The 19,807-nt window shown below is 40.0% G+C and overlaps 2 protein-coding genes across 3 annotated transcripts in view; one reads left to right on the top strand and one right to left on the bottom strand.

The window, feature by feature from the left end:
- Positions 1–17,374, top strand: HACD4 (3-hydroxyacyl-CoA dehydratase 4). The gene is made up of 7 exons (XM_062599659.1): positions 1–90; positions 3,598–3,701; positions 5,099–5,226; positions 10,581–10,693; positions 13,694–13,800; positions 14,447–14,578; positions 15,311–17,374. The coding sequence occupies exons 2-7, from the start codon at positions 3,605–3,607 to the stop codon at positions 15,391–15,393; spliced, it is 660 nt and encodes a 219-aa protein (XP_062455643.1). The 5' UTR covers positions 1–90; positions 3,598–3,604; the 3' UTR covers positions 15,394–17,374.
- Positions 17,375–19,193: 1,819 nt separating this feature from the next.
- The window catches only part of FOCAD (focadhesin), a 123,334-nt gene continuing 122,720 nt past the window's right edge, over positions 19,194–19,807 (bottom strand). For both annotated transcript variants that reach the window (XM_062599636.1, XM_062599635.1), the window contains exon 44: positions 19,194–19,628. In XM_062599636.1, coding sequence (XP_062455620.1) covers positions 19,555–19,628 — 74 coding nt within the window. In that variant the 3' untranslated portion in view covers positions 19,194–19,554. The remainder of the gene's footprint in view (positions 19,629–19,807) is intronic.

Raw genomic sequence — 19,807 nt, 5'->3', positions numbered from 1 at the left:
AGGGGTGTTTCTAACAAACAGCTGCTGCAGCTGCGAAAGAGAGAGAAAGAAAGATCAGGAGCAACAGCAGTGATCTGACCCCTGCAACAGGTAATATCTCTCGAGCAAAGGTGACCTGGACTGTTCAAATGCAAAAAGAAAGGGGAAATAAAGCAGGGAGGGTTGTGCTTATAGGAGAAAAATGTGTCTTTTATGCTATTTCTTTGTAGCACTCTCTTTCCTGAGCTTTAACAATTTTAACGAAGGCTAGAGGGGGAAGGGACTGAAGTTCAGACCAATGTGACTTAAAAGGAAATCGTGTCAGCAGAAGGTTTTTTCTAGCTGATCTTTCCTACAGAAGGAGAAGAAAAAAGGGAACATTACTCTCTGGTTTCAGCCAGGGATTGCTTCCTCATGCGTTTCTCGCTGCGGCCACTGTGCACTCACAGGAAGGCGGCAGCTGCAGCAGTGGGCAAGGGAGCCTCCCTAGTCCAGACCCAGTTCCTCCGTGACCACCCTGGCCCTGCTCTTTGCTTAGCCGAGACCACTCCGCAGGCACCAAAGGCAACCATCTCTGTGCTCGCCTCAGAGCAGAGTGCTGCAGAGATGCCTTAAACACCCTAACACCGACAATGACTAAAAAACCCTCTCCAAAAACAACAAAACCCCCTCAAAACAAAAAAAAAAAATCCTATTTTTCTGTAATTTTTCTGCAACTAGAAACACATTAGACTTTCTAAACTAAAGCTGTATCACTGTTAAGATCTCTGCCAGTGAACAGAAGGAACAGAGGATGGTTGCGACCATGCTGCTGTATATACTAAGTTTGAGTGATCTGATGTTTTACATAACTCTCCAGGTTTCCAGCCCAGAGAGAGTAGATAAAGAGAAGTATTTCCACCAAGCAAGCTTGATATCTAATGTTTCAATGTGTTCTCTGCAAATCAGCGATAATAAGTAAGGTGGAAATGACAACTAAAACAATGACCCATGTCTGTGTCTTTCCTCCAACATCTGTTCGTACAGTGCACTGAAGTGTGCAGTGTCCCCACAGCACCTTCAATTTGAGAGAGATTAAAAACTGCTTTGGAGCATTAAAGCAGAAGGAGCAAAGACAGCAGCAAATTCCTTTTGGGAACCAGGACACTGGATAGGACAAGTGATGTTCATATGGTGAGCCAGTACTCAGGTATCTCTCTGCAGGCATCTGATTGATCTATTTGGTATTTTGCCCATCAGGGTGCTGCAGAAATAGAGGCGCAAGATAAATGTGGACTGATGCCTGACGTGAACCATGAAATGCTGGAAGTCTAATTAAAAGTCCAATCCCTTTAGCCGGTGACATTTTAAATAGAAACACATGGCTGAAGTTTGGTTTTGGGACACAAAACTGTCAGTACAGTGCAACAGGTTGACCTCAGACTGCTTCTGGTTCCCCAGGAGGGATCAGCCTCAGCTTCCAGTGAATAGAAAAGGCCTTAGAAAACAATTGTATTTCAGTTTCCTTTGATCACATTTAAATCCCCATGCATTTTCTGTAGATTTCTCCACTTCCATTAAAGATCTCACTGGTTAAGTACCTTCTGTACTGGGACTAGCAAAGCAGGATGAAACTCATGTTGAGGTCAGGGCCAGTCCCTCACATGGCAAGAGCATCACCAAGTGAGGGAGACCTGTGTTCACGAGGTCTGATCATGAATTTTGACATAAAATGGCATCCATATTGCCTAAACACTAGCATGAAGCCATGTTTACAAAAAGGACTTTACAAAAGTCCTCTAAATTAAGCTCTGTTTAGCCAAGATTACACAGTTAAAGAATTGTTAAGAAAACAATTTTCTAGCTAGCGGATGGAGGAAGGGTTCAGAAATAAGCCCCAATTTTTGAAAGACAGTTTCTAAAGATGAGAGACAGATGTTGCAAATTATACTTCAGAATGAGAGAAATCATATGCTGGGCTTGCATCAAGTGCAAAGCCCACATGGCAATATCAGACTGAGGGGACCAGTTTGACTGCAGCACCTCAAGAGTTTTACAGCTGTTCTTATAAATATTCTATACTTTACAGAACTCTAGTAATAAGGCTGCATTTGAAATCAGAAATCAGGCCTTATTTTTTTGCCATTACAGAAAAGAAAAGCAGTGTTTTTCTCTTAGACAGAGAGAGAGAATAAATTATGTTCAGTATGAAAGCAGATAGAATTCCTAGACAATTTTTATAGACCCTACAGGACTTCAGTCCAATTAAGTTGTATCATACAAGTATATTTGATACATTCCCTTGCTGGATCCTCTTGTGTCTTATTTTCATAGTAACCAAGGCCACTGATATCTGTTAGGACATAAATTATGCCATCAAATCTTTCTGGGCTTGTAGAAGTAATGATGTGAAGAGCAGATATCCTGCTTAATAGAAAGAGAGAAAGAAAAACATTTTCTATGATATCCCTAGACACTTAGAAAAAGATTTAGAAGATCAGTTGATCTAGATCAGTTTGCCAGTTATGTATGTTAATGCTGTTTACGGGTTTTGTCCAATATTGGGAAAGAATCTGCATATTAACAATGAATGTATTTGTCTTGAAATATCTAAATGAGATGAATGAACCTACATTTCTAGACAAATACATTCATTGTTAATATGCAGATACAAATGATGTATGAAGTTTGACGGTAGAGATGCATCACACAACATGTAAACGTTGGATTAAGGGGGAAAAGAAAGGATTTCCTGTCATTGTAAAGGGAAATTAAGTAGTTAATTATAAGTATATTCATACAGGAGATGAATTCTAGTCCAAAACTTACAAAGGCATTTCCAAAGAAGGTAGATATTGTTTATTTTATCTGCATGAGAGGCCAACCTCTCTCTGGAATAAGTCAGAAGAAAATATCTTTCTAGAAGAGGGAAAGTAAGATTTCCAGACTCTATGGGCTTCTGCAAAAATTTGGAATAGCTATAAAAATTAGGTTAGAATAGCTGTAAAAATTACTCTGCTCCAATAGGAGAAGATTCCCTCTCATTAAATGTAACTTGAAACATAAGGTGTGCAGGAAGACAAAGTCGGTAATATACACCAAGAAAACTTGTAGAGCAAGGAAGTTAAACTCAGAAAAGACAGATACCTTCCAGATTGCATTCAGTATAGATTGACTGTGGCTTTCCTTTCCATTTGCTCACCTACCTTTTTATAAATATTCGTACTTGTGTTGTCTGCCTGCAGCACTGTGAATTACACGCATTGCACTTCACACTGCATTAAATGTGAGCTTGAAGTATGTCTTCTGGCCAGAAGAAGATCGCCTTCACCTGGGAGCAGGAGAGGCTGGAGGCCAGAGTCCCTGTCAAGTGCTGTAGGTCCCTGGACTGCTGCAGGGATACCAGGGTGCACATCGGGGCTCCCCAAAGCTGGCCACAGGGGAAGCAAGCATCTGTCTATGTCTGTGCTGAGATACAGAGCACTTGCTCTGCTGAAAAGTAGAAGTACTCTTCTGCGACTTTCAACATAGTGGTCATTGAGCTGTTCAGTGCTGTTCAAAGAGGATGCCATTTGTAAAGAACAAAGAATTTGAATGTTGTCATGAATACAGTTTGCTTTACTATTTTCACCTCCACAGCTCTACCATGAACACTTACCTCTTTGTGTATGACTTAATGCAATTCTGTGGACATTCCTGGATATTTACCAATATGATCATCAGGTTCATGTCGTTTGGCAAAGGTAGGGTTCCTTCTGCAATTTACTTAAATATTTCAAGAGGCAATGATATATGGAAACATCAATTTAGAAATAATAAACTTAGGATGCTGAACAGGTTTATGTTCAATAGTGGGTGGAGATGTCTACAATTTCAATAGGAGTGACAAAATACTACTTCTTCCAGTGCAGATGAATGTTAAAAAAGATAAACAAATTACTGATACCTGCGTTCTAGCTGTACTACATCAAGAATCAAGTTCTTTTTTTGACTAATGAGCCCATAACATTTGACTTAGACACAGACCTAATGTGACTAGGTCCAATCATTATTGTACATATAACTCTCATTGAAGCCACTAGGAGGGATTATCTTTGTGGTTACTGCACACAGCCTTTTATCTCCCAAAGCATTACAGTAAGTTTCTCTTTTAGTTGCCAAGGAGTTAAGGTACAAAAACAGAAAATTACTGATTTGAAATTTAAAGTAATTTATAGACAGTGGGCAGCTGTAAGTACATAAGATATCTACTTTTTGGAGACACCTGGACAGGCTGGAGAGCTGGGCAGAGAGAAACCTCATGAGGTTCAATAAGGGCAACTGCAGGGTCCTGCGCTTAGGGAGGAATAACTCAAGGGGATGAGGCCACACTCTTTTCAGTGGTGCCATGTGACAAGAGGCAATGGACACAGACTGAACCACAGGCAGTTCTGCCTGAACGTGAGGGGGAATTTCTTCACTGTGAGAGTGACAGAGCACTGGAACAGGTTGTTCAGAGAGGTTGTGGAGTCTCCTTCTCTGGAGATATTCAAGGCCCACCTGGATCCAACCCTGTCTAACATGCTCTAGGTGACCCTGTTTGAGCAGGAGGGTTGGACTAGATGATCTTCAGAGGTCCCTTCCAACCTGAACCATTCTGTGATACTTTCTGGTCTGCTTGTTTTGTGAAGCGTCATGGGCAGAGATATAGGCAGAAACTGCAACAACTTCTCTGTACTAAGGGATATTCATAAACCAAAACATCCTGCACAGAGTTTGTCCCTAGATCAGATATATGGAATTCCAGTCTCTCCTCAGCTTCCTCTCTCTACACTTCAGAGCAGAAGGCAGTGGACTGCACACCTCCCCACACAGCAGGCAACAGGCTGCCATACTTTTGGATACAGAAGAATAATAGACATACCCTAGTTTTTAAAGGCAAAACACCGAAGGAAAATCTCAGCCATTGCTGCTCTTCAGTTAAAGTTCCATCTTCCCTCCTCCCTTCCCATATCTTTTCCTCTGAAACCCCAAGAATTAGTACCATATGAACTTGATTTCTCATCATCTTCAATGGCCATGGGGCAAGAGTAAACTCAGTAGCTGGCCTGGATTTTTCTGTATAACTAAGGTCTAATTTTCCTCTTCCCTTTGGCTGTAGATTCGTTGGCCGACACATTTTATTCCATAGGACTTGTGATGCGCCTTTGCCAGCTGTTATCTCTACTAGAGATCCTACACATCCTTGCTGGCATTGATAAAAGCCGTCTCTTACCTCGTTTTCTGCAGGTAAGTCACCTTCTTGAGGCTCTTCCTTCTATGACCTACACACTTTGACCACAACCATCCTTCGGGACAAGCCCATGCTAGTCTGGACGGACCACCTCACTTCCTCAGAAAGAGGCTTGGTCCAGCTTTAGGTTTGCTAGCTCCGGAGATTAACACCACCCCACAGGGCTGTGTTGGGAAATAGCTGCCCTATAGAACCTTTCAGCTAGCCTGGCTGGCCCTGAGAAAAACCCTGGAGTGCCCAGTGAATGCTCATCTGGGAGTCCTCTGGAGGAGCTGGTGTCCTGCCTGCAGCAACACGATGAGTAGTTGGAGATGTGACCTCCTTAGCCAGCATATTGCAGCAAGATGGCAATGCGCTCAGACCCTAAGCATCATAGATGGTTCTTTGCCATGCTATTCTTTCACTGATCTGTACATCTTTAGTTTTAGACTTGAGTGAGGCATGTTCTTGTTGAGTGGCAAAGAAATCGCAGTGAGAAAATTACCAACATTTCAAGTCTCTTGAATTATTAGACAGTAAACAGGGTTTGCTGGAGGCCATGGAGTGTGGACCAAAGAGAATTACTCGATAGTAAGAGAGAAAAATTAAGGGGCAGAAGAGCAATTAATACTGGGAGGGGGAAAAAAAAGGGCATTCTCATACTCTTTCTGTAAGGGTCTCTGCCCACACTCATGCAGATATGCTCAACTTGTGGAAACACCCAGAGCTTCTGACATTTTAAAGGGTTTTTGGTGCACACTTTCAATTGTTGGCAGAAAATGGTCTAGGTATCACAAAACCCAAGATGATTGGCTGACATTTTCCCTAGCACATTCTTATTTCCTGTTGGAGTTAAACTCTGGTTTTGGTATTTTTCTTAATACATTGGAAAAAATAAAATTGTTGCACTGAATGTAACTTCGAACTTCCAATCCTTAGTATTTGAATACTGGTGAAACTCGTATTGCTCTCAGCAGTCAGAAGGTAGAAGACTAAAAGCAGTAAGTTGTGTTTTTAGTTTTCTGGATAACCCATTTTTGTCAAATGACATATTAAACGGGTGAAGATGTTCCTCTTTTGAATTCTCCATCAGAAATTGATTGACTAATACATATCTCTATTCTTAGCGCTGCTCACAAAGTATGACATCAAATTCGTCAAAATGCAATTGACTGTTTCTTTTCGCCTGCCTGAATCTACATGCTCTTATGCTGATCTAGGAAAAAAAAAAAAGAAAGAAAAAGAAAAAATAATAGCATCCAATCTAACATACTGTATAACAAATTTCATGTCATCTCTTGGAGAGATAAGCAGCCTGCTAAGTCTAAGGCAGTCATTAAGTCATTAATGCAAAGTCAATCCTGGCAGAGGTCATGCCTACTGGTCTATTGCAGGTGATCACAGCAATGGTAAAACTTCAATAATGTGGCAGTGGCTGCCTGAACCGGACTCTAAACTAAAAATATATCCTTGAAAGTGACCCTCTGCCATGCGCACACAAGCACACCTGCAGTTAAGTTTATTTCAGTGTCCGTCTCTAGAGTGAGAGAAGAGGTGGCTGCAGCAATGCCAAGGAAGCATGTGGGCAGTGCTGGCATTACCTTGAATGTAAAAGGATGGATGTAGATGTACCTCATGATGGCTGAGTATTTTGTAGGTATTATAGCAGAGACAAACTTTAAGCAGAGTTTGGATGAAGGTTTTCTGCGGAAAATCTCATTTGTCGTAGCACAGAGGTATTTACAGAAAGCACTTGAGTTTACAGATAATGGAAAAGTAAGCTTAGACACGTTCCCTCCAAAAAAGCGGATCAGGACTGGCCTTGTCAAGGAAGTGTCTCAGGGCACTGGATATTAAAGCAGGGCTGGGCAGGCCAGGGCCAGACCATGCTGCTATAGAGAGATGACTCCTGTGCGGTGGGTGCTCTGGGGGAAGGGAGGCCAAGAGGGGCTCTGGGCAGGCACAAGGGGAGGCTCTAGCCCTGCAGCGAAGGGCCACATGGGCATCCAAGAGGGAGAGCCCATCATGCATGGCTGCAAAACAAGAGATAGTGGGATTTAGTTGCCTGGTCAGGCTGTAAAGGCTGGTGGCGCTGGTATCTCAGCCAGCGAGTGGGAAGGGAAGGTCTAGTAAAGACTTCACCCTTCAAGTTTTTATGAACAAAGCATAGTTTTGCGCCCCATGTGCAAACACAACTGGATTTACCAGGCCAAACCAATGCATTATGGCTTCATGCCAAAATCATTAATTCCTAACTTAATCACTAGCACTTTTCTAATCTTTTTTTCTAAACACTCACTTGATTTGAGAGCTGTTTGAGGGGGAGGTCTGTGTTTCAGGTACCAAGAGTTATACTACTGGCAATCAGGCTTAGTAAAAAAATGGATGTGAATGTGCTGCCTACTCCTGCTCTGACCTTAGCTAATCTGATTTGGTCTTTTTCTCTTAATTGGTTCAAATGGCCTAAACGCACTGTGGAAGTTTATGCCAACATACAGCACTTTCTGAATCCTGCAAGAGACCAGAGATGGGAGATGAAGGAAATTCCAGTTTGATTTTAAAACAAAGGACAATAAGGAATGAAAAATGAAACCACTGCATTTATGCTTTGTGAGGTGTAAGCCAGCACTTCCTTTTTATGAGCATGAAAGCACAGGACTTCTGGTTTTGCTTTTTTTCCCCCCCTTTTTTTTAAGCAAGAGTTTGTGGCAGAGAACAACGTATTTTCATTCATGTAAGCTAAAAATTAAGAAAGAAATGAGTTGTGGTTTAGCAGTAACATGTTTTCTATATATACACACATATACATACATGCATATGTATTGTATGTGTATATATTTATATATTTGCCCATATATATGTGTATTTGGGGAGGGTATAGCAGCACAGTTGCAGGGAACATTTACTAGCCTCCTCCAAGTAGCACCCTGCCTTGTCCCTTGCTTCACAGGTTTCCACCATCCAACTTGCCCTCACCTCTTCCTCTCATTTGTGTGAGCTACCTAAAGGTGTGAGTGCTATAAAAAGAAATAGCATAGTGTTTTGAAGAGGAACAAGGGGAGGCAGCAGGCAGCCTTCCAGTTTATACAAGAAAGAGGCATGACAGCAAAATCCTTTCGCAGGAAGGCACCACGGTTGTCCCTTCACGCAGAGCAACGAGCCTCACATGCTGCCCTGCAGCTTCACTTCAAAGCAAGGCCAATGGTGGTTCTCCATTCGGCAGGCTCTGATGCATCCCACCACTTGCTGCCCTAGGCTGCTGCTTAGGCAGCAGCAGACCTATGTGGGACCTGCTTTGTGATCATTTGGACTTAAACCTGCATTGCCCAATCTGATTACTTACTCCCATCATTTGTAACTCATAAATCTGACTGCCCACATTACTCCTCTTGTCACACGAGTTCCTCAGTGTCTGGAAATCTTCTCAGTCCCAGCCAGGCCACATTTGCAGCCTGTTGTGTGTCTGTTCCCCACTCAAAAAAGAGTTTGAAAGCCTCTCCCCACTTCCAGACTGTGAGAGTGAACTGTGCATGGTGATAGCAATTCCACATCCTTGGTCAATGCTTGTTCTTCTGAAACTGGGAACGTTAGCTACCCGTCTACTGCTCACCCTCCTGACTGAAACTCTATCAAGGCCAGATCACTCAGCCCATACTATTCCTGAGCTCTTTGCCTCCTAGCATCATCTTTTAAGGTGTGAATAACTTTGGAAATTGGACCTTTTCTTATTTATTACAAACCTTTGGTCTCCAGGTGAGATAATTCCCTGAAACATATATCACATTAGCACCATTATGTTCTCTCCACATCCTAATCTGATTTTAGGGTCTATAACAAGCTGCCCCCACCAATCAGGTAGCTCTCTCCTGCCATCCTTCATCAAAATGATTTTAACCCGGATTCTGTTCTATTTATTATCCCCCCTTACTCCTTGCATTCCAGCACACAAACCTTTTCAGGACTGGGCTCCTGTTCATTTTTGTTTTGATTTCCCTCATGCAACAACTGTTCCACCTTGCTTCTCCCATTTCCATTGCATCTAGTTTCAGATCCAGCAGCAGCAGTTGCAGTTCCCCCACGTTCCCCTACAACTGTGCACAGAGAGGAATTGTGTCCCGCCTCCATTTCTCAGTCTCTTGACATCCTACCTTCTTAGAAATCACTTCCTGAGCTAGGGACATACAGGATTTACTGCAAAAAAATTACAGTCAGGGCAGGCTACAAGGAGATAAAACTTTTTTTTTTTTAATCTGCTGTGGCCTCTCAGTGCTGTTAAAGATGAGGAACCAGATCTCTAGGGGAGGGACATGCTCTGTTTCTATATGAAAAATTGCTCTCATGTAGTTTTGCTGCATAGTAAAGTGACAGCTGTACATTTTTGCATTTGCTTTATCTGACAGATGTGGTTTTCAAAAAAAAAAAAAAAAAAAGAAAAAGGCTGTAGCCAAACTGTTCCACACAAGAACTGGTAAACATTACGTAGCAAAACTACTACATAAACTTGTTAAGAAGCCAATTTCATTTTTGGTTTAAGACAAGAGTGAGGAGGAGGGGGAAACCAGTAGAGACGAATGAATGCACACACAAAAATCACCTTGCTACTTGATTTTAATTTGATGACTTTACACTGGCTTGACATCTTACCCATAAAATTACTCAACCCTAATGTACTTAATAGAAGACTTGGCTCTGTGAGTCAGTTGGTATAAAGCTCAATGAAGTTATGAGTCACACCAGCTGAACATACACATTTTTTCTCCTTTTACACTTTCAAATAGAACGTAAATCAGAGTAAGCCAGTAGAGATTTGCAAGGGTTTCACAGGAGGCTGCAGGCAGTTCTCAACACTGCAGATGCATTCATTTTCAGGTCCCACAGAGGAGAACATGGCATGGATACTGACACTAAGCTTGTCCAGGAAAACTGTGAAAGACACTTATTTTTAAATTCTTGAACTCCAATATTTTTTTAAAAAAAGCTGGAGATGCTGCTAGCTTAATTTTTTCTCCTATGTTGTCATTTGTAAAGGCAAAACTGTTGGATAGGCTTAGGTCTGACAACTAGAAAAATGTTACCATGATGTAATCATTATAGCTCCAGATGCTGCAGCAGCCTCATTGACAGCTTTCCTGTACTGACAGCCCAAGTCACCCCCTTCACCACTCCTACCAGAAGCTGCAATGAAGTTTCCAATTCCTTAACCTGGATGATTGCAGGGTCTTAAGCAAGAGCAGACCAAGAAGCGAAAAATCCACTGGAGCTTGCGTAACACAAACTACATTCACCCATGACCTCCTATTTTGCCAAAATGACATAGAAATGAGAGCTTTACAATATGCTATCTGAATTCACGATGCTTTTTTCTTTTCAGATCACTGAGAGAATAATTGTTTTATTTGTTGTCATCAACAGTCAGGAAGAAGTTCAAGGGAAATACGTTGTGTGTGTTTTATTTTTCCTCTGGAATTTACTAGATGTGATCAGGTAAGAGGTCAAAGGGGAAACCATGAGAGGAGAGCAGGTGATTCAAGCAAGCACGACCCATCCACTGTGCTGCAGGCTCTTCATTTCATTGTTTTGAAATTGGTAGAAAAGTGTATTGTCCATTGCAAATAAAAGCTCGACATGATAAAATACACTTATCAACTTATACAAGTGGTGTTTCTGAGAAGCTGAGTGAAACCCAGCTAGTACATTACAGAAGTAAATCACTGCATTAACATTTCTAATTCAAAGGATTTGACCTTTCTAATATAAATTTAGAGGAAAATCACATCTATTTCCCAGGGCATGGCATTTCACTAAATTGACTTACAATCCTATTGCTTTAAGAGCATTTTTTTTAACAACTCATTTAGATCCCAGAACCACAGCACAGTAAGGCAGCAGCTGAAGAACTTTTCACTATGACAGATAAATTACCATGCATTAATTATACCATACTTTTCAAACAGCTAAGAGCTCCTGCTGCAGAGAGTCAGGACTTTAGTTTAGTATGGCATATATTGCACCACAGGGCAAACTCACGTGAGGCTAAAGGGATAGTAATAGAATTAACAGTTTTCATCATAAAAGTTACATATGATGGAAGACTACTCAGGCTGCTCTGGGCCTGGAGAATCAGGGAAACATATGAGTGCGAAAATCCCACCTTACTGATTTTTGCATTGATATCTGCAGACAGTTATTTCTCAAATGTTACTTAAGCCTGGATCTTTACCTGTTAACTTAAGGAGAAAAAAACATACAGGATTAAGAAGCGTTTAAAAAACAACCATGCCCTCTTGCCAGTCTCTGTATGACAGCAAATTTCTGTCTGTATTATGCACTTTCTATCATTCTGAATACATTGCTGTGGGGACTGAGTGAGGATATGGGTTTAGGCACCAGAGAAAATGGACGTTATAAAAAGAGATCTGAAAAAGCAAAATGACTGGTATAAGTAACTAGATTTTAAGTTAGCTTCAGAGTCTTAGGACTACATGTATTACTATATTACTTATATTAATTATATGGATTATCCCTTTACCCCATTTATTTTTGAATTTTGTAAAGCTAATTTTGCAGACCTCAGTCTCAAATGAAAATGTTTTGTGCAGCTGGAGTAAAAGAGATCAAAACTGTAAACAATAAACTACAGAGTACTATCAATACATATTATTTTCCATCATTGCTTAACAACACAGTGCAACATTATAGCAATAATAGGGGCTGTTTAATAGGCAGGATCCTGTGCTCTAGAGCAGTAAACAAACAACTCAGATAACAGTGTATGACATAAGTTACACTAATTTAGAAATCCTATCTGGTTTATTATACAGAATCTGTGCAGTATCTTAGCATCTCAAAGGAGACACCATCTGTAAACATGCATAGGAATCTATTCCACCTCAAAAAAATAGTTGTGGAGTATTACAAGCTCTCCCATCTCATTTGTCAGGGACATAAATTTCCTGTAGATTATGGCTAATGATATACTGAGGGCAAATTGGCAAATTCTGCAAAGCTTTTCATAATTGATCTTTTTGGCTTATTACCATAAACAGTCCAAGGAGGTCTACTGAGAGTGAGTAGCTCTGGAAGAGTTTCCCTCTGGTACAGTATTGAGATTAGGCTTTTGAAATAATAGTAACTAAAAAACAGAGACAATCCTGAGACAAGCCTGGAATGCAAGCTTGGAAGAAAGTAATACGTTTCTAACCTGTCAAATTCTTCTTCTGCAGTTCAGGAATGATGCAAAATTACTCAAACAAATTAAAGAGAGAAACACAGAAAGTTTATTTAATGCTGATTTGATGGATAAATGTAATCCATCAGAAACAACCCTGGATATGGTTTAAAAATCTTTATTTTGATATCTCCAGCAAGACAACAGGGCAATGAACTTTCAATTGACCAAAAATGTGATCAAACCAGTTTCTCAAGTATTCATAAAGTAGCTGCACCATTTTTAATTCAAATAAGGTAGCTAGGATTAGCTCAGCTTTAGGGACTGAAATTCTGGCCACTCCAGACTCCCACAGTGAGTCACAGTAACACAAGTGACTTGGTGAAATATGGTAACTCACAGGGGATCACTGCCCAGGTGAGGAGATCCCATTACAAACTGGTAGAAGTTTCACACACACACAAAGGAACTGATCTATGTTTCAGGACTCCTGGGATGACCCACATAACCAGTTTTCCATTTTCCATTTTCTAACACAGTTAAAACATTTTCCTACACCTCACAGCATGAAGAAGCAAAGCACATTATACTGAAGAGCACCATTAGAGGTCTATCACCACCAAAAACTGAGACAAAAGCAAAACAGGAGGGTGCTTGGTTTCTCTGTTATCTGACCAAGGATTCAGCAGACATTTTTTTGCAGTCATTTCTCTCACTGGACCAGCAGTTTTTAAATTTTCCTCCTAAGCTGTTAAACACTGATGGGATTTTTTTTTGTTTTTTAAACACCAACAGCTATTATTAACAGTAGCACTTAGTTTTCATCATAGTAAAAAGAAAACACTAAAATATTTTGAAGTATAGCTGTTTCTTCATACCAAGTAGCTGCCTTATAGATGAGCAAGTGCTACCTGTGAATACTGCAGTACTTAACATCCTTCAGCAATGTTTTACCTAGTAGTTATAAACTCACATTTTCTTAATCTTCAGCAACAGTCAGATTCTCCTTTACCTGCCCCTTTCAAGTATAACATCCCTAACTGAGATCTATCTTCTGACAGAGAAGTATGAAATTGCACCTTTGGGCTGAAGCCTGCCACTCTCAACTACCACCACAGACAACACTTCTGAAACAACTATTCATCTATATTTAGAAATGAAGCAGAGCCTGAGCAAAATCAGTGCAGTATTGCTCTGAAGTAGTTTCTTAGCTAGGCAGCTCCAGCCTCCTGTGAAATCCTGTTTTTTCAGTAATGTCTTTATTTTGAAGATGTGCTTAATCCCTCTGAGATCATTTCCCTTTCCTTTTGCTGCAGGTACACTTATAACATGCTAGCAAGGACAGGAATATACTACCTACCACTGACATGGCTCCACTTCACCTTGTGCATCCTGCTCTACCCCCTCTCCGTGCTGGCTAAAGGTAAGGAGGTGAGAAAGGGACCACCTACTCACTTTCTTCATCTTTTTTAATAACATTTGATCAGTTCAATCTTCATCTGCATTTTAAAGACATTTCTTCCTGTGTTGTCAGGAGAGTTATAAACAAATGTTTATGTACTGTCATGTTTACCTGTATGTCACTTTCTTCTTTCCTCTACTTTTTCCCTTATTTGGGTACCCTGGATTGTTGCCCCACCCCCCCTTTTTTTTTAATAGCACTGGCAAAACTCCATCTTAGTAGTTTCATACCACTACTGCAGCTGACCCTACCAGCTTAGGCCACACTTAGACTAGAACAGCTCATCATACTTACAGCAAGGAAGTGTGCCCACTGATGCGATGTTGACAGCACCGCAACTACAGCTGTGCCTAAACCTGGTACTGAACAGTAAATATTTGCTAATTATAGTATTAAGATCAGTTAGCACCTCAGCCCCATAAAACTGGACTCAAGGAAAAAGCAGCATGCAATTTCAGCACATACATATGTATTCCAATGACATAGTAAATGCAGCACATCATAGGGCTATCTGTGCCTTACGGGTAACTTAAGCTCTCAATTACATGAAGCTTTTTGATGATTGTCCCCCTCCTTTTGACTAAAGATCTACCATGTTATTTTACAGCATTTGCAATCTGTGTATCACTGCCCTATTTTGAATCCTTTGGCACATACTCCATCAGGCTGCCCTTTCCATTTGCCTTCTCCATCTACTTTCCTTATGTCCTGAAAGTGTACTTGCTAGTGCTGTTCATAGGTAAGTGATTTTATACTTAAGGGGATTCTCATCTCACAGAATGCAGGGTCTTAACACTACTGAGATGTCTATGAAGGTTAATAATAAAATCAGTACAACTCTGTTCACAAACTTTAACCTTCTCTGTGACATCTCACTGTGGGGAAGTTTGTCACCAGCCCATCTGAATTCCTGTCTTTTGAAAACAAGTAATTAGTTTTGCAAGAGACAGTGTGGGAGATAAAAATACAAAACCAAAATATAACAAGAATGTCAAAGATCATCTTGGCATTACAGTCATTAATTAAATGGAAGTCACCTTTATCAATTTCTATTTGATCATATTCTTACTCTGTGCTAGCCCTCTCAGCTGCTATGCAAAGATCTACCTAAATAAAGACTTTTAAAGTGTATACCTCCTCCCACCATGTCAAAGAGAGGAACAAATAAAAAAGTTCTGGGTGTAAATAGACTCTTTCTTTTCCCTAGTTTGTGATGAAATACTTTTAAATTGTATTTCATTGAAGCTACCACTACTGCCAAGCCTTCATTCTGTCCTTGGCTTTAAAACAAATTTGAACATTTGGGCAAGATCTACTGAAGGACCTAATTTTTGTAATGTGCTGCCTTGCTCTTAAGTTCATGGTAGGAGTTTTTTGGGGTTGCCAGAGGAACGCTCATACTGTTCTTCCTAAATGAAGACATTTTGGACTTCATGCTCTTGTGCTCATACCTTTTTATGTTTTGACTCAGGCATGTACTTCATCATCCAGAACCTCTTCTCAGAAAGAAAAGCTCACCTCGGGACAGGCAACATCAAAAAGAAGCGAAGCTAAGTTGATAATTTGTTCGGAAATAAGGAGCATATTCTTAGTGGGCTGCAGCCTCTCACATGTAAATACATTAGATAAAGATTTTCAAGGCACAGCTCTTGTTTGTATGTACATGATCTGGCGGTGTGGACTTTTCAGCAAATGGAAGTCTCTTTAAGACATCTCAATATGGAGCAGCTCAAAATCACTAATCACCTTTGAAAGTTTTGACTTCAGATGACAGCAGTTTGTAAAGTGAATGTATTTTTTCTAACTTGTATTAGAGAACTCTGAAAAACAAACAAAAAAATCAGAAAAGTGCCCCCCCTTAAATACACTAACAAAATAAAAATTATAATCATGCTTCCAGCAGCCAATGGGACTCTCTTCCCCACAAGTTTTCTCCATGGTGAACAGGAGATAGGAAAACAAAAGTAGCATGACATAGTCAGGCCAATATATATAGTCTTTAAAATGGAGTTAACTATTGAAAGCCACATGCAAAATTCTGGTCACTTTGTTCACGTGACCTGTCCCTTGTACTTCTGAGTTATTACCTGCAAGAGGAATGCAGTCAGAATACAGTCTCTCTGAGAAAGAGAATCAAGAGCAGAGACAGTAGCCCACTGGATTTTGTAAAGAAGAAAATGGACTGCCTGGTTTGCACAAAGAACTGCTTATGGGCATGAAAGGACTCATCCCATGTTTCATCTATGTTGTTTATCATCTGCATATGGACTTGAATTTAAAGTAAGGGGGAAGTGAGGCTGTTCATTTGAGCTTGACTGAGAAGTGGAATGGGGAGAGGGAAGATACTAGCTAATGTGATTGTATTCACTTTCCTTAATGATGCAGCCTTTGCCTGTACAGCTTTCTCAACCATGAAGCTAAAAGAGTATTCAGACTGCTGTGCAAAGCAAACAGTGAAGTTGTTCCTGATGAGCTTGGTTGTTATGAAAGGTCACATATTACTACTTTTATTTAATGTACCTGGTGAACATTGTACCTGCAAACTGTTTTTGCTATTGAAGCATTTAGGAACCATAATCAACTGCATGCAACAGTATTTGAGCAAACTTGGATTTTTTGAAAGTAGCTCAGAGGGAGGTAAGAATTTGGACATTCTTAGTGAAATAGAAGTATTTCTATTTTGGATCTGTCATCCACAATGTGGATAGTGCTGAAAGTTTGGATGAAGAAAAACAAAGAAATTAAACAGGAACCCAGAAGAGAGCCAGAACAAGAAGAGTTCATGATCAAACCATTGTAAACATACTAAAGGTGGAAGATGGACATCTTTCCCCTTTGGCAATTTGATCTAATTTGTCATAAGATTCTCTGTAGTTAAGATACCCCGGATGAGGAAACAAAACATCTGATATCAAAACTTTTTTTTTATACATATATATGCTTAAAACAATGAAGACTCAGAATGGGGTGGTCTTCCTTTGCACAAATTCTTAAAGCTGGCTAAGAGGCTTGAACAATAGAAAAAGTCTTTAAATTTTACAAGAGGGAGGAATCCTAAACCTAAACTGCCAAAAAAGGTAAGAAGTTAGTTATAGAAGACTTCCCTCCAGCTTCTGATGCAGAGATAACTTGGAGATAGCACTGGGGATATTCAAGGAATTGATCTTCCATGACCAGTTACAGCAGGCAACTGTAACTTTGGCTCTATAGCTTTACTACAGTTTCTGAAAAAGCTCAAGGATGGGTAGACAGAAAGGTATCTTACCTTTCCATCTCTGGGAAGTTAAATCATTGATAAATTCTAAAATCAGCCTAAGATTCCAGGAAACTTGTATTGTCATTTAGGTCATCTGATGTTGGAATTAAGTAAGCATTTTTCTTACGTATGAGTACACACACATAAGAAATAAGAAACTTCTCTAAAGACAAGATGAAGGAATATCAGTAGGAAGTTTTTCAGTGAGCTGTCAGTGTGATATGTAATTGCAAGTGTCTACACAGTCTCTTTATGACCAAAAGAAGGATGTTTGATTACTGAGTTTTGATATTATTTATAAAACTGTCTACTTTTGATATAGCTTATGTACTGAGGTTTGAAATTCATAAATGTATATATGAATACACACAATGTAGAAAAGGAATTGTATCTGCTAAATGATAGACATGGCAACAGTATTTTTTTTAGCCCTTACTTCTCAGCTGTCTGCCCACAATAGCTACGCTGGAGCCATGAAACCTATCAACTGATTACTTCACTGGTACTGCTTTCTTCAACTGGTGATTACTTCATCAACAGCTCCCTTCACTGCCTCCCCACATATTTAAAATACAATAGCAGTTAACTTGTCCACTTGAGTCCTAGAAACTCATTATCTTTAAAAGAACCTATTATTTTAAAACAGATCATCTAGAAATAAAAAACATACTCATTTCTCCAATAAAGGCACTAACTACACAGAAGGAGGACCCACCTCCATGACCTATGGGTCATGCCTACACCAGTATGTACAGCAGCAGATTAGGAACAGATCAAAAGAGTATGTAGGATTCAGTGACCCAACAGCCAACTTACCTGCACTTCATCTTGTTTCACTTCAGGCTAGCTCTAGTTTACTCCTGTAGGTTAATCACACAGAACTATACAAATATACTGGGGTGTCCCTGCAGTGCTTCTCTCAGTATGGTTTAATTAAGAAGGAATGAAGTGTCATGCTGCCCCATGACACAAACGAAAACATAGTACTTGGGCATTATCCAGAGTCTCCTTTAAAAAAGCACATTTACCATCAGAATAAAATGCTAATACTCATGCAAACTCAGGTGACTAGAGCCGTAAGTCACTTCAATGCAGTAACTAGAGACAGCACCATTAAGAAGTGTCACAGATTTGCCTTTGCTAGAGATTGCTCTGAACATTATGCCCTGAAGAGCTGACTGGGTGGCAACTACGTTCAGTGAGATCTTTAGTATATGCATTGTTAGACTGAATGTCTCCTCAGTATATAGCTATTTGGAGAACAGGAGATTACCATTATTACAAAATCTACGCTAACCTTCCTCATACCAAGTCACTGAAGGAATGAGTAGCAGCCATTAGGCTCCATCCCACAGTAACCTTGCTAGGTGAGAAAAGCACAGGATAAGGTCAGAGGAGAATTCCCTCTACATGGGCAATTTTGTCAGTCCTGAAATGAAGGAAATGCCTGCAGCAGGACATAGCCTGGAGAAGTAGGCCACAATGCTTCATGCAAGATACCTAAATCAATTCTGCTTTCACTGATACTACTTTGGAAGACAATAGGAACCAGTGCCTAACCACTTATTCTCAGTTAATTTTTGTCTACTTGAGTGAAGAAGCTTGCTAAACACAAACATTCCTTTAAGCTCTATCTTAGCAAGGCTGGGAAGACATGAAGTTTTCAATTCCTTCATAAAGAGCAGGAAGTTGAGTAAGGAAAATAGCACTGGTTGAGCTATTTTAAGGTTGCAAAGGTGGAAAAGAATTGCTGTAGTGCCCTTTTCCCCCAGAGGCATAGTAAAGCTCTTAAGAGCAACAGAGGATAAAGGAAGCAAGAAAAGTTTCAAGTGCAAGAAAGCTGCAATTATCCTGGAACTGGGGATTTAGCAGCCACTAGAATCCTTCATTTATCTTGATAAATCCTGATAAAACTATTACAAAGCTGGAAACCATGTTACTTCTCAGAAACCCTGATCATGTTATATGTTTTCTGTTATTCAAGCTGTGTCTTTATTACTAAAGACAACTATTATTACTGCTAAAATGTTATCAGTTAAAAATTAATGTTCCTTCTAAAGTCTTTTGTACTAAAACATACCTCAGTAAATAGGCCTCATCCAGACAATTTTTATAAGATTTTATTTTTCCACATCTGTTCCTACAAAGCTTCAGTGGGTTAAAAGAACATTTCCCTCCAGTTGTCATTGAAACAATTCTGTAATGTTTATTTGTCATTTAGACTCAGCATAGCACAAATGCAAGACAGTTTGTAAGAGGAGATTGCCCTACTAGTGAAAAGTAAATGATTTTTAATATTATGAGTCTTTGGGAAGAGGAGAGTGGATAACAAAAAGAGAATCAAAAACTTTCCAGCGGGCAGAAATCTTTAAAATTAGTTTTCTTGATGCCCGAATAGTAGTATTGTCTGGATTTTGCTTTTGAGTATGGACAATTCTCTTCATTGGATAAGACATAAGCTACCACCCATAAGCTTTAGTCCACACTGCTTTCTTCTTAAACTCTGAGAGAGATTTCAAGGCCAGAAGTGTAACTGTGAAAAGAAGGACAAATCACATTAGGATGTGCAGCTCATACTGCAGAAGTTGCAAAAGTATTCCCCCCCAATCATTTTGCTAACACAGGTACAGATTCAGTCCTCTCCTGAGTTTCTCATGACATTTTCATGGCTAGCCCGTGAGCTTCTGATGCTGCTTCCACTGTTCACAAAAT

The sequence above is a fragment of the Rhea pennata genome, chromosome Z (genome assembly GCF_028389875.1).
Source record: "Rhea pennata isolate bPtePen1 chromosome Z, bPtePen1.pri, whole genome shotgun sequence".
Classification (NCBI taxonomy): Eukaryota; Metazoa; Chordata; class Aves; order Rheiformes; family Rheidae; genus Rhea; species Rhea pennata.
Note: the sequence above shows the minus strand (reverse complement) of the source record. Positions and strands in the feature narration are given on the sequence as shown.